Source organism: Gadus chalcogrammus, chromosome 16 (genome assembly GCF_026213295.1).
Source record: "Gadus chalcogrammus isolate NIFS_2021 chromosome 16, NIFS_Gcha_1.0, whole genome shotgun sequence".
Taxonomy (NCBI): domain Eukaryota; kingdom Metazoa; phylum Chordata; class Actinopteri; order Gadiformes; family Gadidae; genus Gadus; species Gadus chalcogrammus.
In genome coordinates, this window is record NC_079427.1 from 2,360,462 (window position 1) to 2,384,249 (window position 23,788).

General features: G+C 42.4%; 2 protein-coding genes and 2 long non-coding RNA genes across 4 annotated transcripts in view; 3 read left to right on the forward strand and 1 right to left on the reverse strand.

Annotated features, from left to right (window-relative positions):
• LOC130405767 (uncharacterized) overlaps window positions 1–23,788 on the forward strand; it is a 198,073-nt gene that overhangs the window by 63,244 nt on the left and 111,041 nt on the right.
• LOC130405782 (uncharacterized) lies at window positions 4,820–5,619 on the forward strand. The gene is made up of 2 exons (XR_008904373.1): window positions 4,820–5,017; window positions 5,322–5,619. It is a non-coding gene; the product is annotated as an uncharacterized LOC130405782 (long non-coding RNA).
• LOC130405781 (uncharacterized) lies at window positions 15,739–19,870 on the reverse strand. 2 transcript variants are annotated; one of them, XR_008904371.1, is made up of 3 exons: window positions 19,373–19,870; window positions 17,640–19,005; window positions 15,739–16,869 (listed from the first exon to the last, which is right to left on the reverse strand). It is a non-coding gene; the product is annotated as an uncharacterized LOC130405781 (long non-coding RNA). The 2 variants fall into 2 exon arrangements; XR_008904372.1 differs by having other exon boundaries at window positions 15,739–19,005; window positions 19,373–19,599; window positions 19,710–19,764.
• LOC130405769 (uncharacterized) overlaps window positions 21,830–23,788 on the forward strand; it is an 83,170-nt gene continuing 81,211 nt past the window's right edge. The window contains exon 1 of the mRNA XM_056610968.1: window positions 21,830–21,911. Within this exon, the coding sequence (XP_056466943.1) occupies window positions 21,905–21,911 (7 nt within the window). The 5' untranslated portion in view covers window positions 21,830–21,904. The remainder of the gene's footprint in view (window positions 21,912–23,788) is intronic.

Below are 23,788 nucleotides of genomic sequence, written 5' to 3' on the forward strand. Positions count from 1 at the left end.
CCTGACAACCTGCCCTGCAACAGACGACGCGATGCAGAAAACATGTTTCCAAACGACGAAATAACATAATACAGATAGCGGATCGCTATCTGAATTATGATATATAGCGATAACACTTGTATTTGTATTGTATTTAATTGTTTAATCGAAACAATAAAGAAACTTGACCGCGAAACGGGCGATCGCGTCAAATGACGCGTCAAATCACGTAGGAAGGTTCTTGAACATTCTAGACTATGAAACCTGCTTAAAACACTCAGTTTACTAGCTAAATTCGATTAAACAATTCAATACAATGCAAATATAAAGTAAAAACAAGTGTTTTCTAGCGATCCGTTATCTGTATTATGTTTCATTAACCCTCCTACGTCATTTGACGCGATCGCCCGTTTCGCGGGCAAAACATTTGTCATTTGACGCGATCGCCCGTTTCGCGGGCAATTTTTTTTATTGTTTCGATTAAACAATTAAATACAATACAAATATAAAGTAAAAACAAGTGTTATCGCTATCCATCATAATACAGATAGCGATCCGCTATCTGTATTATGTTATTTCGTCGTTTGGAAACATGTTTTCTGCATCGCGTCGTCTGTTGCAGGGCAGGTTGTCAGGATGTAAACAAACGATGACGTAGGCCGGTAAAATTTTCGCCCCCGGTACAATTTTAACGTGACACCCCCACACTCCCTAGAATCGCCCCTGTTGTTTTTTATTGGTCGTCATGAAAAAAAACATAAGGGGTAACACTGTTGTCTTTGTCAAATAAATATAAGGGGTAACACTGTCGTTTTTTATTGGTCGTCATGAAAAAAAAACATAAGGGAAGTAATAGAAATACACACATACATTTTAATGTCATGTATATCCTCTTTATTGATCATTGATTATTGTGTATTGTCATGAAATAAACATAAGGGGTAACGCTGTCGATATTTATCAAATAAAACATAGGGGGTAACACTGTTGTTTTTCTTTGGTCGTCATGAAAAAAAACACAAGGGGTAACACTGTCGTTTTTATCAAATGAAACATGAGGGGTAACACTGTCGTTTTTATCAAATGAAACATGAGGGGTAACAGTTGTTTTTTATTGGTCGTCATGAAAAAAAACATAAGGGGTAACACTGTTGTCTTTGTCAAATAAAATATAAGGGGTAACACTGTCGTTTTTTATTGGTCGTCATGAAAAAAAACATAAGGGAAGTAATAGAAATACACACATACATTTTAATGTCATGTATATCCTCTTTATTGATCATTGATTGTTGTGTATTGTCATGAAATAAACATAAGGGGTAACGCTGTAGATATTTATCAAACAAAACATAGGGGGTAACACTGTTTTCTTTGGTCGTCATGAAAAAAAACACAAGGGGTAACACTGTCGTTTTTATCAAATGAAACATGAGGGGTGACACTGTCGTTTTTCCATGGTCGTCATGAAAAAAACCATAAGGGGTAACACTTGTTTTTTATTGGTCGTCATGAATAAAAACATAAGGGGTAACACTTGTTTTTTATTGGTCGTCATGAAAAAAAACATAAGGGGTAACACTGTCGTTTTTATCAAATGAAACGTAAAGGGTAACACTGTCGTTTTTTATCTGTCGTCATGAAAAGCCCATAAGGGGTAACACTGTCGAAATGTGTCGACCGCTGTTGCGGTCCGGGATTATACACAGCGTTATAACAAGGATTCAGGAGGTTATTTCTAAAGGTTTACAAAGGAAAGGGACAATAAAAGAAAGCCTTCATTTTCCTCCAAAGTTACGAGTTGTCTGATATGAGGAAAGTGACGGTTTCTCCGTCAAGTGAACCGTCCGTCTTTGCTCTTTTTTTGCCAACCAGTTTACGTGCGGGATGCCAGAATCAAAGCGATAATATTCAACGTGTCTATTAATATGGCAGCAACATTTTACACCAGTTTTAGAATGTTCACTACAACAGATGTTGAACACCAACATGCTTACGTAAAATCAGCAGAGTACGGCCGTTTCTCAATTCCTAGCACGCGTACTACGGACTCGATGACTTGCAAGCACGTACTTGGCAAGTCTGTACTTCAAGCACATACTTGCGAGCACGCGAGTACGTACCTGCAATTGGAACAGCAGCGGACTCGATGACGTCACCACCTCTGCTCGTCCGTTAACTGTGCTACGGCCAGGGGCGGCCCCAGCACATTTGGCGCTCTAGGCGAGGGGGGAGGGTGTATAAAGCGATTGTTGACGGGGGGGGGGGGGGTATGAAGCGATTGTTGACGGGGGGGGGGGGGGTGTAAAGCGATTGTTGACGGGGGGGGGGGGGGGGGGGGGGCGCGTGTTGTTGACGGGGAGACGTGGCCAATAAGTGTTTTTTTTTTGTTTGTTTTTTTTTTCGCGCATTTTATATTTTGCGCCCCCCCTCTAGATGGCGCTCTAGGCGGCCGCCTGACCCGCCTGTAGGGAAGGCCACGCCTGGCTACGGCCTCATTTAGGCATATACTACTGAACAATATAAACAAATGATACAAAACAAAATCCCAGCCTCTTTCATTTTCAAATAGTATGTAAATATTCTAAATGAATAACAATTGAAAAGATATGAGTGTCCTGTCATGTGTATAAGCTATACACACACGACCTTACATATATATATTTATATATTATTATTATTATTATATTATATATTATATAAATATATATATAAGTTAAGAGTAACTTAAGCTACAGTTGTAACTTGTGCGTCTTCTCCATATTGTCCGCCCTCGTACTGCTGCGAGTGCGAAATGCATCCTGGGATTTATAGCGGGAGCAAGCACACACGAGCCACCTCCGATGCATGCTCGGTGAAACGGCGATATCGAGCACGCATCCAGAACACTTCCGGGTTTTACGACAGTACTCGCTTGATGCGTGCTTCGAATTGGAACAGTGCTCGGGCAACGACTGATGACGTTTCACGAGTCCACGAGCACGCACAAGTACGCGAATTGAGAAACGGCTAATGTCTAATATTGCCCCTTTCACACCGCCGCAAAATCGGGGCCGGTTCCGGGCCAGTTCGGAGCTAGGGCCAGGGCTTTGGTTTCACACCGCCAAAGAACCGGCTCCGGCCCCTAAAAACCGGTTCAACTCTGGCCCCACTTTAGAGCTGGGCTAGAACTAGAACCGCTTTTACGCCGGGGGCAGGGGGCGGAGTTATCCGTACCTTCATAAACAGGAAGACCAGTGTTTTAAAACACCGAAGTAAACAATGGACGTGAATCCGTGTATGGTTCTTTTTTGTTTTTTCTGATTTTGTTTTAAATCGGAATATTCAAAGAATGAACCATACACGGATTGAATCGAAGACGAAATTGTTGTTGTTGTGTTTGAAACTGGCGCGAGGGTTCTTCTGCGCGCCTAACCTGACGCTTGATCATTGTGTGGTGGGTCAACGCGCCAACGCAGCTAGATGAGTCCGTGTCCATTAGGGATGTGTCGGTCGCGACTGATTCGTTACAAAGAACGAATCCCGAACGTGAACGACAAGAACTGGTTCCCCAAAACAAGAAGAACTGGTTCTTTGATTCTTTTTTTTTAACATCAACCAAACATATGGTCACGTAAATAAAATATACAAACGAACAGAGCTCCGTCTCCCCGCGACTCATATTGATTGAGTCTACAACTTCCTCAAAGATTCAGCCAATGAGAGGTAACAATGGTGTTGGAATGGCACCTGGGTAAACCAATGACAAGGCGGTACCGTCGAATATGCGCGCTTTCTCTCTCTGACGTATCTTGGGTCATACCATTCGACTCATATATCCCCCTACATTTTTTCGAAAATAGACTTGACCTCCATCTGTTTATTGGATAAACACATTTCCCAATCCCAGGAGTCTTTGCTCCATTCTACGTCAATTTAAGAACAAACAAAGAAATTAAACTGCAGTTCGTATTTTTTATTTATGACCATGCAAGTTCTGTAATGCCTGAACAATGAAGAATTAAATGTAAAGTAAAATAAAATTATAAATGTAAAACCATAAATGAAATATAGAGAGTAAGCAAGTGGTATAAATATTGGTGGGACGTTCGACATACTATATAGCAGGTATCTCCAAACGGCGGACTGCGGACTTGACGGTCCTATCCGGACCCACGACATATTAAAAAAAAAAAAATGTTGTTTTTTAAAAAAAAAAAAAAAAATTAATATGTAATCTGACGTAACGAACGAATCAAATAAACGAATCGTTATAGTGAACTGAACTGAAAGAACTAGTTCCCGGAAAAGAATCATTTTGCCCATCCCTAGTGTCCATGCAAGTGAACGGAGCGTTCCCTCTTCGTCATAACTATCAAACCAAACATCCTTCACATTCACCGAGCGAACATTATGAAAGTAAAATGCACATTTCTCGCTAAAAATGTTTCCATAAACGCATTTAATGGCGTAACTATGTTACTATTTCCACCCAGAATAAAGAAAGATGTCGGCCGTATGCTTCTGTCCAAGATCACTAGCGGAGACGTTTGTAGTGACGTCATGACGTTGCTCACGCCGGCTCTATGGCTGGCTCTGGCCGGTGTGAAACCAACCGGTTCTTAACTGGGGTAAGGCTGGAACCAGTTTGGAACTGGCCCTAGCACCAGCCCGGAACTGGCTCTCGGTTCTTTTTGGTGTGAAAGCGGCAATGAGGAGAACTGGCACTCGCGGGTTAGTTCCGGTTTTCTGGACTGGTTGCAGTAATAATCTTTGACCACTCGGGGCGCTCGTAGGCGAGTCCAGAATGAATGGGAGCCAACGGGGTTTTATCCTCAGAATCCACTTTTCTCACGATGTAATTTTAAAGTTGCTATCAAAGGGTGGGGCTAAGATAATAAACTCAGCTGAATATTGCATTTTTTAAGGTCACGTATCTGTTCTAAAAAGGCGTTAAAAACATGCGATGACGTCACACACTGTAATACTGTCAGAGGTACTGCTTTACGGCAGTTTCTAAAGCACTTCCCTTGTCCCGCAACGATAACACCAGCTGTTGGAGGTAAGGCTTTTTTTTTGCCCTAGTTACAGAGTTTTAGTGAGCTAATGTAAAAAAAAGAAATGCGCGAATGTTTTACATATGTATGTTACTTACAGAGAGTGTTTTTTCTAATCCTCACTAGTGCCGATGATAAAGCTTTTTTTTTTGGTAACGATTATGAGCCATTTCTTTCTCCTAAAATAGAAACCTGGATTAGAATCATAATTTTAAGACTGCATCAATTTAGTTTACATCAGTAAACAATCTGCTAGAGAGCAGTGTTCTGTTGTTCTCCTCATGCCTCTTCCTTTCTTGATCTCGACAGTCGGACCTTGATGCTGTGACAACGGACAAGTCTTCTTCCTCTGTCCTTTTCCCCTGCCTCTGTTCAGTATGTTCAGTGTTGTTAAATCATTTCTCTTTTTTTTTTATTAGTCACTGTTCTTATTGTGTTCTCGTTAGTGTGATGTTTGAATAAACTTGCCTGTTGCAATGTTGGTATAATGTTTGTATAATTACTGTTTTACAACTGTTACTGTTTCAATGTGACCCAGACCATATTTCTCATTTAACAAACATGTGTAGCTTATAATGTGTTGCATGGCAGAGCAATTACGGTATATTCAATGGCTTAAAAAAAAACCATCTGTAAAGATCAGTGAATGCATAGAAATCAATGACAAGTGGTGTAGATGGTTTTCCCTCTGTGCAAGGTCATTAGCCCAAGTCCTACAAAAAAATAACGACTGTAATAGCAGATGTTGAAGTTGTTAAATCGTTAACTAACCATTTGTATGGAACAATCGGTTAAGGTAAGCTAAGTGCTCGAGTCTCGACACTTTAGAGAATGTCTAGCGCGCAACTTGAATAAGTCATGTGCGATATTACCCGGGCTCCAGCGCAACTTTCCTTACCAGGTGAAGCCTCAGGTAGCCTAGGACAATTCATACAGGAGCAAGCAAGAACGTTACCTTTTTCTGTCCTTGGTAAACGAAAAGACGGACAATACGTTTCCACTGTAAGTGCAGTTTATCATTGCACATTTACGAGGCATTTCTTTTTTAAACTATCTTTATTTTCGAAAAATAGACAATGACAGATTAAATGATATTGAGCGGGATATTGACTGTATTATTTAAGGTGGTCATACCGTACCTACCATGTATATAACACATTGAACATTGAACACAAGAAATGGAAGAAATTCATTCATTCATTTATGCCCATGTACTTTCACCATACATACTATCTAAAAAATAAAAGGACCTGCAGGAAAATATAAATACAGTACTCAAAAATTGAGTTAACACGTTTCTGATTGCTCTTCAGCTTCAGATGCCGTAAGAGGGGTCTCCGGTCGTAATCAGTCGCAAGTCCGTCCCTGACCAATCAGCATTCATTAGCAGAATGCTAGCGTGTATGGCCAACAACGGCCCAAACTGTAAGAAATCGAAAGGACATAAGTACTCACTCATTTGACTTTTGAACCATAATCTATATTGAACTTGCGGAATCTACAATAAAATTTGCGATATTTCAACGACAAGCAGGTGAAAGAGGCATAATTAGCCGTTTAGCCCCATAGACTCCTATTCAATCTGGACAATCCCTCAAAACTTTGACCAGCATCAGTTTGCTTATAAAGCAAACAGGTCGACAGCTGATGCAATCGCCACTGTCCACCACACTGCAGCAAGTCACCTGGAAAAACAGGGGAATTATGTCAGGATGCTTTTTGTTGACTTTAGTTCGGCGTTTAACACAATCTTGCCGAACATTCTCATCAGGAAGCTGACTGACCTGGATTTCCCTGCCCCAACCTGTAAATGGATTTACAGCTTCCTGACGGACCGTCCACAGACAGTGAGGATGGGGACACAAACATCTTCCACCCTGACACTCAGCACGGGCTCCCCTCAGGGCTGTGTGCTGAGCCCCTTCCTGTATTCTCTTTACACGCATGACTGCGTCCCCGCCCATCACTCCAATGTCATCGTCAAATTTGCGGATGACACTACAGTGATGGGTCTCATCTCCAACGGTGACGAGACAGCATACAGGGAGGAAGTCCAGAGGCTCACAGCCTGGTGTTCAGCTAATAACCTTTTGCTGAACGCCAGCAAAACCAAGGAGATGATATTTGACTGGAGCGCGACGAGAGGTGACCCCACCCCACTCCAGATAGACGGGGTCTGCGTGGAGAAGGTCTCCTCCTTCAAGTTTCTGGGGATGCAGGTCAGTAAGGACCTAACCTGGCACACCAACACGGTTGCGGTGGTCGGAAAAGCTCAGCAGAGGCTATTTTTTCTAAGACTGCTGAGGAAATGCCAGGTGGGGACAAAGCTGCTGCAGACCTTTTACCACTCTGCTGTTGAAAGTGTACTGGTGTATGGCATTACGGTGTGGTACGCAAACTGCACAGCCAAAGACAGGAAAACCCTGCAGGGGGTTATTAAGACGGCAGGAAAAATCATCGGCTGCCCCCTGCCCTCCCTGGAGAACATTGCCACCTCCCGGGGGCTGAATAGGGCAAAAAGAATTATGAGTGACCCATCACACCCCGGCCATGGCTTCTTCCAACTCCTCCCTTCGGGTAGGAGATACAGGTCCCTTGGGAGCCGGACAAACAGGCTGAGGAATACCTTCTACCCCTGGGCAATTCGTCTACTTAACGCCTGACCCCCCCCCAATGGACATGTGAAATCCTCTACCATATTTATTTATTTAAAAAAAAAGACACTTATATGTTGACTGCATATTTATATTTATTGTGCCTATTGCTGTTGTTTGTGTTTGTATTTTTGCACAGTTTTATTTTGCACTATGGGTAGTGAGCACCACCCCCAATTTCATTGTACAAGTTTGCACAATGACAATAAAGTATGAATCTACTCGCCCGCGATCACCCCCAGTGGATGTCTCATGGAACTACAACCAAAATCGGTACAATGGGGCGTATAGGGAGTGCCCAGGCTCTTCGTAGACGGGCTCTGACAGTACTCGCTTGATGCGTGCTTCGAATTGGAACGAATTGAGAAACGGCTTACCATTCAGCTATGGACAGTTCTGCGTTGTGCGTCATAGCCTACGTCAGCCTACACAGACAATGTTCTAAATAAAATGAAATGATAATATGATAAATATCATAAAAAGGGTGGACGTCAATAATTTAATGAAAAATCATGTTGTATGATACAATTATACAAAAAAAAAAAGAATTGATTTGTTCAGAAAACGTTCTCACTTGCAGTTACGCCACCGCCAGGGCGGGGGGTGCTGCAGCACCCCTAAGCACCCCCACTTCCCGCGTCCCTGCGTAGCATCATACTTTACATGATGTGCTTTGATCCATTTCATAACAGTCGTTATGTTTATGTATAATAATTAAATGGAGAGTGTTACACAAAATCTGTGGTTCTTTTTGAGACAAACTTTATTAAAAAAATAGTACAACATAAATATACATTAGAAGTAAACAAATAAAGCACAAAGGCCACACGTTGAGTAGGCATCACGGTAACATGTCTTAGTAGTTTCACTGTCGCCAGATTGTGATAACTGATATCTGAGCCTTTTACAGCCACCAACTAGACCTCATGCTGACAATTGGCTGAGTGTGTTGATGCAATGAGTTAGCTCATTCAACAATAATAATAAAAAAACACCAGAATAAATAAGAACAGAGGATGGACACACGTCCCCATGATAATGTGCATATGATCATTACAACTCTTATAGCTAAACTAAAGATAGGCTATTTAACATATTTTCCTATTTCTTTTGAACGTGTCGGCAAGGTTACTGAGCTTCATATCTGTGAAGGAACGTTCATGTTGAACAGAACAGACCGCGACGGGTAGTCACAACCACACGCAACAGCCAAACACATACCAATGAACACACACAAGCACACGCGCACAATGTCACACTCACACACGTTTACGTTGACTCACTTTCAACATCCGAGAATCATTCTGATGCGGTTTTAGCTGGTAAGGCCAAATGGGCAACACGTTAAGTGACTACCTCACTCAGGAAGGGAGGTTTGGCAGCGTGGTCAGTAGCGTCCAGCAGCAGTTCATAACCCATCCTACATGTGGATACATTACACCACTTTACCATGCAGGGATTCAGCAGGGAGGACAACGGAGAGAGGAAACTTCTGCGATGCGGTAAGTAAACCCAGAACTGAGTGGATGTTTATAATTCAACCTGGTTAATCAAACACTGAGGGGTAACAACTGCCTGTCCTCGGCAACCCAAAGTAGACCCCCAAACGGCCCGCTTGGAAGTCAGGTAATGTGATGGTCAATTTGAACAACATGTTATTTTTTTCCCCTTGAAGGATCCACTTTCAGAAACACCTTCACATCTTTTGACAACAATCAACACTCCGATTAAACATTTTGCAGCACCAACATTTACCAAAGAGAAAGGCATGCAGGAGCAGGTCCGCTGGGAGGCCGCGGTGGGGCTGTCTATCTGCCACCTTCTGATCACAGAACTCAGCCAGAAAGCACGCAACTCAAGAGTGGATGTTTGGCCTTTTTTGCAAATTATTGGGTGAGTGTGGGATGTTGGTGTTGTGTGTGTGTGTGTGTGTGTGTGTGTGTGTGTGTGTGTGTGTGTGTGTGTGTGTGTGTGTGTGTGTGTGTGTGTGTGTGTGTGTGTGTGTGTGTGTGTGTGTGTTGTGACAACCCGCTCCCCCCCAGGGGGATCCGGGGGCGGGTGGTGGAGGGCGTGTACCGCCGCCATCCGCTAGCCGGAGGCAGAGAGCACTTCATCCCTCACCCTCATCAGCCAGACGGGGAACACCTGGCCGGAGGAAGGAAAGGAGCGGGCGGACATCTTAAAAGGCAGCCGAGGACTCATTCCAGGGGACAGGCAGTCAGACCTACAAGGAGGAGGCCATCGACACGTCCCAGGCTACGAGGCTCACGGAGACCCTAGCACAGTGATATACTGTATACCTTGTTATTTTGCCTATTCTTGTGAATAAACGCAGACTACGGCTTAAACCAGCATCCCGAGCGTGGTACTTGCCGTATGGTCCCTCCACCGGAATGGGCCCTTCACCTCAACGATGTCTGTCTCTCCCACCAGACCATCGGGGAGGCCCCCAGGATCCCAGAGTCAGCCAGCCACAAACCAGACCCTCTGACCTTCATGCCCGTAGCTTCTTCAAATGCCTGCTTCCCTTCCTGCTCACTAGCTCCACCCCACTGTACAGCCAGCACTCCATGCAGTTCCTGATTCCCAGAGCTTAGAACTGAGGGAAGGGATGACACACTTCGCCATCAGCACCCTTCCAAAATGGCTAGCCGCCAGCCGCCCCTTCCTCAGAGCATGCCAGAGGGGATTGTCCTTCTGCCCCGCTGTCTGCTGCTCATCAAAGCAGCAGAGTGGCGGCCCTTGTCGTCCCCACGGGGGAAACCCGCAGGAGGTAGAATTGCTGACTACAGAGTCGCCAGTGCAGACCTGTAAAGAATTGCATCCCACTCACAGCCTGTTCACCACAATGAAGAGCATTGGGTGTGATCGGACTTTAAAAATAATACAATGATCCATACATTTGACATTCCTTAAGTTTCCTTTTGATTTACAGGATATGATGACCAACGTGATCTTATTTGTCTACGTAGTGTCAACATGACTATAAGGAAGGGGCATATTGATCTTCCCAATTATTTATCTTATTGTTTGTTATACCATCATCATAGTGTACTATTATAGTTTTTGCATTATTTATACTTTTATTATTCTTTACTCACTTTTTAAACACCTAAATTAGCTAACGTTAGCTATCTTCTCTTAAACCTTTTTATCCTTTTCACTAAATACAGCTACTTTTATCTACAGCTAACTAAACTTAGTAACAGTTCTCAAACTTTCCATAAGTCTTGTCATCAGCATTCAATTTGTAGCTAGACCTAGTGCTTGTATTTTTTTTTTTTTAATCATTGCATTTTTTTAATATTCACTGCAGCATGATAATGAGATGATTACTACAACTAAAGCCATATTCCTAACTAGCCAGCCTGCGGAACTCACCTCAACCCTGTATTGTCTTCTCTTTCAAGCCGGTCCTCACAAACACAGCAGTCCAGTACACGGTCGGACTTGTACTGGTTTTCCCCCATTTGGACACTCTGTCCTCATCTCTAATAAACCGTGTCATATCAGAAAGCGACGTCAGCGTCGCTCCGTGATCGAGTACAGCGGTAATCGACATTAATCTATGCATACACTTTCGCGGGTGCGGGTTAACGTTTCCATGGTAACGGCGAGCTCCACCAATCATAGACGTCGTGTTACACCTTAACATTAATAATAATAATAATAATAATAATAAATTGTATTTATAATGCACTTTATATTCAAGAATCTCAAAGTGCTTCAGAGAAAAAAATACCAAAAAACTATTAAAAAGGGGGAACCTCAAAGAAAGTTTAGCTAAATGCTCTTTTAAAGAGATGGGTTTTGAGGTTCCGTTTAAAAAGAGCTGTAGTCTGTGGAGCCCTCAGGTGGTCAGGGATGGCGTTCCATAGTCTAGGGGCAGCAGCAGAAAAGGCCCGATCACCCATGGTGCACAGCTTCGTATGTCGGGTTTGGAGGGTGTGAGTGGATCCTGAACGGAGTGTACGTGAGTTTGTCGGGGGGGTGAGGAGTTCCTGAAGGTAGAGGGGGGCAAGTCCGTGAAGGCACTGGTGGGTGAGGAGGGAGACCTTGTACTCAATTCTGAGTGAGACAGGGAGCCAGTGCAGTGATTTCAGGATGGGGGTGATGTGGTCATGCTTGCGCACCCTCATCAGGACCCTGGCAGCACTGTTTTGAATGTATTGGAGCCTCTGGATGCTCTTGCCAGGGATCCCAATGAGGAGTGCATTGCAGTAGTCCAACCTGGAGGAGACAAAGGCATGGACGAGCTTCTCTGCATCAGCCAGGGTGAGTGATTGGCGGAGTTTGGCGATGTTCCTGAGGTGGTATAAAGCTGTCTTACAGAGGTGTTTGATGTGGGTGTCAAAATTAAGTTGTGGGTCCATTTTAACACCGAGGTTGGTGACGGATGTGGAAAGGGGGATGTTTTTGCCAGAGAAGGTGATATTGGTGATGGTGGGGGAGCGGAGCTGATGTGGCGTGCCAATAAGGATGGCTTCCGTTTTATGGCTGTTAAGTTGTAGGAAGTTGAGCTTCATCCACGCCTCTATCTCCTCCAGGCAGGTGGTCAGTGTGGATGTTGGCAGAGGAGCAGAAGAAGTGGGGGTTGTCCTGATGTAGAGCTGTGTATCATCAGCATAGCATTAGCTAGATTGTGTGTAGTGTAGTGCAGGAGCATATACCAACATGATGGATGGATGGATGGATGGATGGATGGATGGATGGATGGATGGATAACCACTTTATGAAGCTTTTATTAAGGCAAACTGGAAAATGGATTTCCTGCAGGAAATGCGGTGAGTTCTGTAGTGCAAAGTGAGGTTGAAAATATGTTTTAATAAAGCCACATAGTTAAAAACGTGAAGAAATGCTGGGTCGGCCTACCTCAAAGTTATTGTTAATTTCAACCCTGATAAAGATTTTGACCATGCGTAGCAGTAGACGTCTGGCAGTGATTTGCTTCCATAGTTGATAGTCATAGTGATCTTTTAAAGAAGTTTCTGCAGCGACCTCTTGGTCCCACTGGGAGCTGTGGTATTTGATCTCTGATATAGGAGGTCCTGCCTTTATTGGGACATTAAAAATGTTCTTAAAAATATTTTTTCATTAATGAATCAAGCAATTTCAAATAGACGCATGGCAGTGATTTATTTCAATAGTTTGTGTGATCTCTTAAGGAAGTGTCTCCCTCCTTTAGTTGCTGTTCTCCACCTGTCCCAGATGTCCTCTGACTCTTCCCCTTCAAAGATCCTGCCACTCCCATCTGAGATCGCTTCATTCCCCTCACCTTCCTTTCTTCCATCTTCCCACCTGCCCCTCAATCCCTCTCTCTCCCCATATCTAGGCTACCATATATATGTTAACTTCATTTGTTCCCTTGTTGGGTCGTTACATGCACCTTTTTCATTCTAGGTTTCCTGCTGTTAAACCTCTCTGTGCCAGTTCATGGACCTATGGTCCACATTGTCTTTATTAAAAGTATTACGTTCCTTGAGTTATAGAATGGTGGAGTTATATTAATGTAATCGTACCAAACGTCAATACTACACTCCACCTAGGAGACTACTTCTGGGCTCCTCCAGACGATGGACGCAGGGTGGTGGTGTTGGTTTATTGCAAAATTATGATTATTAACATGACAATAGGGCTCCCCTACCATGCAGTAGTCCTCCGGAGTGCGTGTGTCTGATGGCTGGTTTAACCTGCGCACCTTGATTATACAATATGCAACAGGTGTGCAGCCTCACCCAGCACCAGGGTCCAATCAGCCTCCGCCAGGTGAGGCTATTTACACCGGCCATCATCCGCACACACTCCCACAGTGATTCCATTTTTACTAAAGTTTACTGATATTAATTGTGTTGGCATGTGCATATAAATATGTCAAACAAATGAAGCAAGAAAGCGTTTGTTTGACCATTTTATTTTGCCCCGAACAGAGGCCTGAACATTCCTGGGCCCAGTTTCCCCAAAAGCATCGTTAGCCTGAGTGGATCGTGGAGTGCGTCGTACGAGCATCGTACAGTTCTCACACCGTTTCCCGAAAGCATCGTTGGTAACGAATGTCGTGAAAACGCTCATAGCTACCGAGGACTCAAGGGGTACCTACTCGTAGGATGCTAAGAGCATCGTTGGCCTACTATAGCCTCAGTGGCGTCACCAGCGGACATTCTGTGTATTGGATGCCTTTCAGTGGCGGTTTTAGGCACGGGCGAACCAGGCAGCCGCCCGGGGCGGCATATTTGTGGGGGGCGCCAAATCATATGGGGGGCGCCACGAGCAGGAAAAAAAAAACATCAAATCCCACGGAATGCCCAACTGGCGCAATTTCGCAATGATGGAGACATGTTAAACGTCAACAACAACATAATTTATTGCAGCAATTTAAAATTCCAAAAATACATGCGCAACCGAAATGTACCGATCAATCGCCACGTCACAAGGCATATAATAAAATCAAATGATTCCATTGGTCTTGTGTGGGAGGTCACTTTCGTGCTGCACTTGCTGTCTCCCTCTGATTTTAATTCAACCATCGTGGTTAAAATGTCCTCATATTGATCAATGACAGAAGACATAGGCTACTAGACATGCATCATGCTGAGACCAGCGTGTGTCTGAGAATTTCTGCAGGCGTTTTTTGTTGCGATTGTTTGCATTAAGCACTGTAGGCGCTTCGGTGAGGCTGTGATGAAGTTCACTATTTATTGGACCCTGTCTAGACAGTAACGAACATCCCTGACCATAGTTAATCACGTTTGTAGTCTACACTCAGACGTAGAGGCGGACAGAGTACACAGCTTCCTTACTTGAGTAAAAGTACAGATACCCCTTGCTAAATTTTACTCAAGTAGAAGTTAAAGTACTACAGTCAGATGTCTACTTAAGTAAAAGTACTGAAGTACTTGTTCTTAAAAGTACTTGAGTATCATGAGTACAAGAGTACATTTTCTAAATATTGCATTACTACTGCCACAGTGCTAACATTTATGAATAGAAACGTCCTACTTGGAGCTATGAAAAATGTTAATACCTTGGAGAATGTAAAAGGAATTGAAGTAAAATCAAGTCATTTTCATATTTTGACCATGTTGCTTTATTTAACAGTTCACACTTGCCCACAAGGCAATAACAGTATACTTAAGAACATAAAAACAATTGCTCAGCTTACTTAAATATGTAATATCAGAAAAGAAAATTCAGCTAACAATTGTATGTATGTGTGAGTTTCTCTGTTTTTTCATCAATCAAATCAACAATCGTCTCATCTAAATCTGACCATGGAGTTGACTTTGGCGGAAAGCGAAGGTGATTGCTGATAGGATGAAGGCTGTCCTAATCAGTGGCGCCTGCACAATCCAATCACGTTTGAGAGGGAAACAATAAATCTAGGGTTTCTAAGATTTTTCTTTGCGGTTGCATATTTTATTTTTTAGAAGAAGTAACGGGTACTCACGGACCGTGAGTACGGTTATGAATAGAAAAGTAGCGCAGTAAAGAGTACAATATTTGCCTCTCAAATTTACTTGAGTAAAGTCATGAGTATTCCCCAAAAATGATACTCGAGTAAAGTACAGATCCCTCACAATTGTACTTTAGTAAATGTACTCCGTTACTGTCCGGATCTGCTCAGACGTGAACTCATTATTGCATGCGGGTGTCTTCATTCATAAAGAAATTACAAATAATACAATAATACAAATTATTCTAAAGAGGTCAGAGACTCTGTGCGCAGCCCCGCCTAATCCAGTAAACCAAGGAAGCCCGCGCCGTGAAGAACGGGGGATTTGACCCCCTTGGTTTTACGCAAGAAACTTGAGATAAGAAGGTGAAATCGCCGGGCGTGCCAAGCTGCGACCGAACCGGCTTGGCAGGTTAAAAAGACCTATAGCCTACTTCATCCTGCCCAACAATATGGGCAGGATCTAGACCAAGCTCTCCTAATCGGGACAGCAGTAGCCGTGTGTCAATCCCTAGCCTCTGCATTTGAATTATGGAACGTTGCATTTTTAATTTCTACAATTATTCTAGAGTGTGCGCCAATCAATGAGACCTTATGCGGAATCAGATAAAGTCGGCTTTCTTTGCTGTGCAAAGCACGTTTCAGAAATCAGCACATTAAGATACATGTAGTTGTCACACAAGCTATTTTTGATTTTTGTTAATATGGAATTATTCCAGGGGGGGAAATGCCGTGAAAAAATGTATGCACACTGCATTCAGGATTAGGACTGATGCATAGGTCGGCCTAGGCCTAATCAATTGTGTTTTAATATCTTTAGCATTCATATAAGCAGTCTATTCTTTTCGTATGCTACTCTGCTGTTGGCCTTGATGGTGTGATTTTTTAACCCCATTTTCCTGCGACATTCCTGCGTCTCCCCCTCCTATGGAGCACATTTCAGCACCGTGTCCGTAGACAGTTACAATCCTACAAAAGTTGTGAGTGCAGTGAACGCGCGCGTTCATGTTAAGAGGAGTTTCGGGGAAACGCTCCAAAGAAATTGACGATGGATCGCAAGATCCATCGTGAGAATGATCGTACGAGCGTGGATCCATCGTTGTCGGGAAACGGGGCCCTGGTCAGGCTAATGTTATTGTGAAACCCCGCAAGTTGGATTTTAGTCATATCCATGATAACATATAAAAAATTATAAAATAATAAATAAATAAAAATCCAACCCTAATAAAATTCAGTGGATTGTTACAAATGTCCAGATAAGCAAAAATCTTTTCTTTCTTTGGCATAATCAACTTTATTTATTAAACTCCATGATAACAACCATACTAAAATTATTTTAATAAAATGTAACAAAATTCCTATCTATACTTGGATATAGGAGGTACCTGAGGGGAACAGCTTGGTACACATGTAGTAGCCCAGGAAGGAGGACCTATTCTGAAATGGACAGCAGCAATTACTTTTTCAGCTTGTCTTGTCAAAACAAAGTTGGCAGTGAGTTTCTTTAAAATGACTAAAATTACTTAGGGAGAAGAGATCAGGCCCAAGGTGATGCATAATTCAAGGTCCCTCTGTCTGATCACCATGTCAATCAGACTCCGTGCTCGGTCCGCTCTGATCTTGTGGTTCTCCATCACAGTGTCCTTGTCCTCAGTACTGAACACTTTCTGCTACCAAAGGTCATCCAGGAGACCTCTGATAACTGGGATTGAAACTCTCTGCACACATTCAGAATAGATCCTTTGAAGTTCCCCTGGAATAAAAAGGCAATATGAAATAACCTTACATATCAACAGATACTCTGAATACCTAATGATGGCGTGCAATCACGATAGATGATTAATTAAACTTCTTTATTGGGGTAAATATAAAACCGTTTTTCACCCCCACTTTGTCACACACAAAATTAGCAAAACTTCAAATTCGTGTTGGTTGTTGTGATTTGTTTACTTACCCAAGTGCTGTTATACTAAAGTATGCCTACTGTATAAGATAAACACTTATTTCAACTGGGGAGAAAAGTTTGAGTACAAATACTTGATATGTTGAGCTACTGTAATTAGCAAATGTTTTTATGCTGTACAGTAATATACAAATGATGCGGTTGAAAAAACGGGGGCAGAAGTCTAAACTAGAACGTATCATCACGGGGATATGTTTACTCAAAGTTTGCTCGCGCTACCACTCGTGCTAGTACCACGTGTCCTTCCCCCTACAAACGGAAACAGGCGGGCGGTGCAGCCAGCGCAATGCACTGTGGTAGTTGGAGGATTTCTTACTTGAGAGCCAGAGAGACACTTTTTGCCTTTTCTCAGGCTAGGATGAACCCATTTCATTTCATTTCTTTTGCACATTTGTAATACATAGAATTATTTAGTTCATATAACCTTCATATCTCCACCGGTGAAGTATCCCTTTAACAATACATTGATTACTGGTCAACAACAGTAGCTTTTATTAATATTAATGTTTTGGCTCGATGCAACACAACGTTTAATAGTTTAAACATCTTCCATGACTCACCTGACTGACTGACTGCTCTTTTGTCCTTGGCTCTGCTCTCCTGAAGAGAAGGGGGATGTTATGGCTGATTAAACGTGCCTTATAATCCTACTATCCGATTGGAACACCAACAATGATCCAAAGAACACAGCATAACAAAGAAAAATGTATCTCCCGGTCTGGTGTTTGCCACTTGGGTCTTCTTCAAAGGTAATAACCTACGTCTTGTTTTTACCCTTGGTTTCATCTTGAATTTCCAATCCTCTAGAATTTGTCACAGAAAAGATCATCAGAGTCTTACGATGCAAACCACAAAAACAATTCCAGTTGTGTCCATTGGTTTCCTTCTCTGATTGTAGCAGACCACAAAGGCTCATCAGAGTCAGAGTCCTTCAGAAACAATTCGAAAGGAGGACGCTCACTGAAGCGTACTTCAAAAAATCCCTTAGATGCCAACAATTTATTAACAATTTCTAATTTTTCATCTTAGCATAGCCTTAGTTTAGTGTAGTCTGTCCGTTTATCCGGTTTATCAACACACAGGGACTCTCATCCGTTTTGCTTCATCACCTGGATCTCATGGGCCTTTCACACCGCCGCAAAACCGGAGCCCGTTCCGGGCTAGTTTGGAGCAGGAGCCAGTGTTTTGGTTTCACAATGCCAGAGAACCGCCTCCGGCCTGTAAAAAACGGTTCAACTCCAAACCCAGGATTGTGCTGGGCTAGAAAGAGAACTGCCTTTACGCCAGGGGCAGGGGGCGGGGTTATCCTTACCTTCATAAACAGGAAGACCAACGAAGACCGGCCTTTTTTAAAAACACTGAAGTAAACAATGGACGTGAAGATGAAAACGCAGTGGACCGTGGAGGAGACAACCTGTCTCCTTGGATTCTGGTCTTCTTCCGAGGTCAAGAAGAAGTTAGAGGGAGCAACCCGGACAAAGGCTATCTTTGAAAGCGGAGATGTATGCAGACGTTTGCAGTGACGTCATGACGTTGCTCTCGCCGGCTCCATGGCTGGCTCTGGCCGATGTGAAACCAACTGGTTCATGACTGGGATAAGGCTGGAACCAGTCTTGAACTGGCCCTAGCACCAGCCCGGAACTGGCTCTTGGTTCTTTTTGGTGTGAAAGGCCTAACAGAGACGTTGTTCCAGGCCAAAAACACGTGGAAGATTGATATCTTTTTTTGGTATGTGATCCGCTCCTTGTAAATCAGCACCAACGCATGGTGCTTCACCTGCAGACTGCTCGGAAGGATGAGACCCAGGAGGAGAAAGCGAGGAAACGCTCCATTTAACATGGCTCGCCATGAAGTCCACCGTCGACTCAATGTTGGCATGGCGATCCTTTACATGCAGAACACTGAAGCTCAGCTCATGCTCCGGTTCTGTGGAAAAGTTACATTATTTATTCAAGCCTGTTGGGAAATTATAATAGCCAGTATGTACATAGACTCATAAGTCTGGAGAAATACATGTGAAAGCAAAACAATAAACATATTACAAGTTGTTCTAGAGATGATTTTGTAATCCAGATTGCATTTTAAAAAGAAGCAGGGATCTTGTACAATTTGAAAACAAGGGGAAAACTAGACTGGGAGCTTTGAGATGGAACGTCCTTCAAAGCTCCATGGAAACCAAGGAATTACCAGAATGGTTGGTCAACAAAACACTGACAAAGCTGCCATGCACAGAGATTTTTATAGTATTCGGCTTATGAATCCCCCCCTCTTCACAGTCAGCGTGTGTTCTTACCAGCAAGGCACAAAGAGTGTGGGAAATGGATAAACTTGAGCACAGATGGATCCTTGTTGACCACATCCACATCATAAACCGATCCAGCAGGTCTCCAGGAGTCATGGAGGAACTTAGAGGATTCAGACCAGGACAGGACCGAGTAGCGGACCAGAGCCTGCTCCGACACTTCAAACACCAGACCTGTAGCCAAACACTCATAGGCCCCCTCGCCTTCAAGCAGTACCCTAACACGCACGCACGCACACACACACTCATTAAAACAGAATCTGTTGGTGGTTGGGACCATATTATTCTGATAACCCCATGGGACTGATGTCAGGACCGTGTCACTCACTGGAAGCGCCACTTAGAAATCCTCGTTGGTGTAACCTTCTCATACTCAGGACTCTGTAAAAAAAAAAAAGCAGAAGCAAACAACAATAAGGATCAATACAACTTCGTATTTTAAACTTTGTTTATTTTGTTTGTGTTGATATGGATCCTCCTGGGTCTGAAATAAAGAATTATTATATTATGTAATTTAAATGTAAAGGTATTTATTTGTTTAAATTCACCTGCTGAGCTTATTTACATTTTTCACAAGGAGGGTGAGATGGAGGAATGGTAAATCTGCAACCGGACACAATTCTGCAGTTAATAGTGATACGTTTTGTACAGAAGCATATGAACCTTATAGACACACACACAACTTAATGAAACACGTCTGTTGTCAGATCACCTAGTCATTGAGACTCAAAGCTCAATGGAAGAGTGTAACTGCTCACCCTTATTATCTTCATCTATCTCAGAACTGGTGTCTGGCAAAAAGACAAAACAAGAAGGGAGGGTGAGAGGGAGGGAGGGAGAAGCCTGGAGGTACGTAACGTGAGAAAAGAATCAGAAGCGACCTTCTCTTCAAACCAGCGCACCGTGGGCAACATGCATGCTGTGGCTTTTGTGAGAAAGAGAGAACAGGTTTTGAAATGCACTACACAGCATTCCCTGTATTTGATCATTGAGTGTGTGCGTTTAGGAAATGTTATACTCCAATAAACGATTGTTAACATGAATACATTTGTATTTAGCTTCTAATTAATAGTCATGTTATATATATTTTTGCATAGTTTTGCCCAAAATACTGAAATTGAACAGCTGACTTCCTTTGGTTACTACTAATAAACAAAATTCCACAAATAACCAAACTGGACTCTCAACATGATCACAGCTTGCAGGGTTTTCATGTAAACTTACAACCTACATTAATATAGGTAATATATGTATCATACATCATGATACATGATAGGCTTACTCAACGTGGAGCCTATTTTCCGAACATTTTGGGATTAATTAAATGCAGACAGCGATTCTTAAGGGCATGTTACTTATCAACTGTTTATTGTACGTGTTTGTGTGGTGTATCAACTCCCATTCGGCCTGGCTATAAATGCACTTTTTTAATCTATCAATCACAACATCCATCAATTTATCTACTTTTGCAGACAAATATTTGAATATTTGTCTGCAAAAGACAATACAGACGGACTACTGCAGCCAGAATAGATTTATATCACAATAATAGGCCTATGGATATTAATTATGCATCGTATTTTAAATGCACCTATACACAACAAACCCCATGTACAGTGATGTGGAATTGGACAAGTCGAAATAGATTTGAGTTTTAACTTGAACTCCTGATACCACAGTGAGGAGATTAACATGAATTGCAGGAGTCACACCAGGAGTCGACCGAACACAAGTATACTGGATAGGAACTCAGTCCACATTTAGTAATGTTCTATAGCACAAACCAACCACTACAGTAGGCCCTATAACTAAACCCTGACCACACACATCGATCGCAATAGCCTACTTCTAAAACCGATGCGCATATCCCGTCATATAGTAGCCTCATAAATGGTGTACCATTTATTCGGCTTACCTTCCATGGTTCTCCAGTCCAGTAAACGTAGGCTACGTGATTAATTCAAATGCGATATCAACCACTTTCGTTTTCACCGCTACTTCCGCTGTGTTGAAGGCTTTCCAGCCTACCAACTGTCAGAACAGTTCGTTTCTTCATGGTAAGAACACTTTAAACTGCGCCATGAAGTTCACTTCCTCCTTCTTTTCCTAAAATGATAGGCCTACTGAAAAATATCATATCATTTAACTTTATTTTTGTAGGGTTGCTTAAATAAAATGTGTGCTTGAGCAGCCCTAAAAAGAGTCTAAAATCACCACTACTGCTATGTGTTGTCATATTGTATATCAGGATAGAAAAATGAGCTCCATAACCGCCAGTTATAGTCCTACTCAGAGAATCTGAGAAGTCCTATCCAGAGAGGCTGGTGGCTACGGCGTGTGATGACCTACGGCGGTTTTATTGGTGTAACCTGAACCTGTTGGTCTGCATCAGGTAGAAACACGTGATGGAAAAGAGGATAATCCAACCAATTAGAACCCTGCAAGATAAAGGAAGTCTGTTAAACACGAAAGTAGATTCATCACATTGGTCGATATTGCAACAGCCTACGTTCACAAGAAACTATGAAAGGTAAGCCGTTTTTTTCAATAAACTATCTTTGGACTTTGTAACATCTTAATATAGGCCTACCTTATTATTAGTCTACTCGTAGGGTGACCAGACGTCCCGATTTTGAGTTGCGTGTCCCGACCCCCGACAGAGGCCATTCGGGACGCTAAAATGTCCCGGTTTCCTCCAACCACTATGAAAGGTCCCCTTTATTCCGCGATTAAATAGCCAACGTGGTCTTATTATAGCCCGATCATTAACTTTTCAAAAAGGAGGCGCATTAGGCCGACGGTTCAATACGCCGAATAGGCAAAGGCGCAATTCCACATGTGTGATTATGAAACCAAAAATAAAAGACGATAGGCTAAGTTCCAGCAGTGATCTTCACTAAGCCAGACTGTTGCTGTGGGCTTGACGGTCACAAGAGGTGAATGTATGAAGCGCACGTTATACAAGGACTAATACTTTTCCCGTTGTGTGTGTGTGTGTGTGTGTGTGTGTGTGTGTGTGTGTGTGTGTGTGTGTGTGTGTGTGTGTGTGTGTGTGTGTGTGTGTGTGTGTGTGTGTGTGTGTGTGTGTGTGTGTGTGTGTGTGTGGAAAATGAAGCGTTGTAACCCTATGTTGTATTTTGGAGAGAGAGCGAGAGCGAGGTATAAAACTCTTATGTGTAAGCCTATTCGGCTCTTCATATTTTCTCTTAAAGGTGTATGGGCCTACCAAATACATATATGATTTATATTCCCATTAGCTTTGTTGTGAGCAGTAGTAGGCCTACTATAGGACATGTGATCATGATTTGACTCAATATTAGAATAACATCCAATGGTTGGTGGAATGCCATAAAGTAGGTCTGTATGTGTATAACTTAAAAGCAGTGCCAACATTTAAATATTTTTTAACCATTCAGCCAACAAAAGGCAACGGACTGATTATCATTTAGCGGGCCACTCAATGACATGCAGAAGCGTCATCGACACTGAGGTGGTGTGAGAAATAAAGACGTTCTACTCCTCATTCACATATATGGTAATTTACATTTCCGAGAAAATACTATATTATTCAGGAGATTTTGAGGTTACAAATGTCAGGATATATTGTTCACACATCAGGCCCATCAGGAGAATATCAGGACTTACACGTCTGTCTGAAAGTAACTAGTGTGTGAGCATTTGATTACATTGTAATATTAGTCAAAATGATGGTAACAGGGGTAATTGTTCAATGGAAAGTGAAGTATAATATACATGCAAATAAATTATTAAAAACTTTTACTGTTATTCAGGGCTGAAAAGGGCATTGACATTTAAAAATGCTAGGAAACTAGTATTGGTTAGTTGGAAATTATAATGATCATTGAGATTAAACATCTCTTCCAGTGCCCTGGCCAAGACACACTGTCAATAACAACCTACAGAATTGACCCTATTTATCTAAGGTAACAATTTGCATATACTTTGGTTGGGTAAATTTCAATATTTTTAGTAAACACTACCTACATTCAACTGCTATAAAATACTAAAAGAAATGAGGTAAAGTCTACCTAAAACTTTTCAATACAAATTACAAAAAAAACAACGAATTAATCTACTTAATCATATTAGTAATAATGAGCGAATATGACTAATTAACTATTACCTATTCAGGGAAGGTTAGATTTACTTGAAGTTATTTTCAGACACAGCAGACTTGGTGTGTGTTTTTAAAAATGCCGGTCTTCGTTGGTCTTCCTGTTTATGAAGTCAACTTGGGGGCATGGGTAAAGGGGAGTGTCACAAATATTTGGCCTGTTAAGCCCTTTGAGACTGTAATGGTGATTAAGGGCTATACAAATAAAATTGAATTGAACTTGTTCAATCAACCAAATTATCAAAAATCTCTTGAAGAATATGCGGATCAGA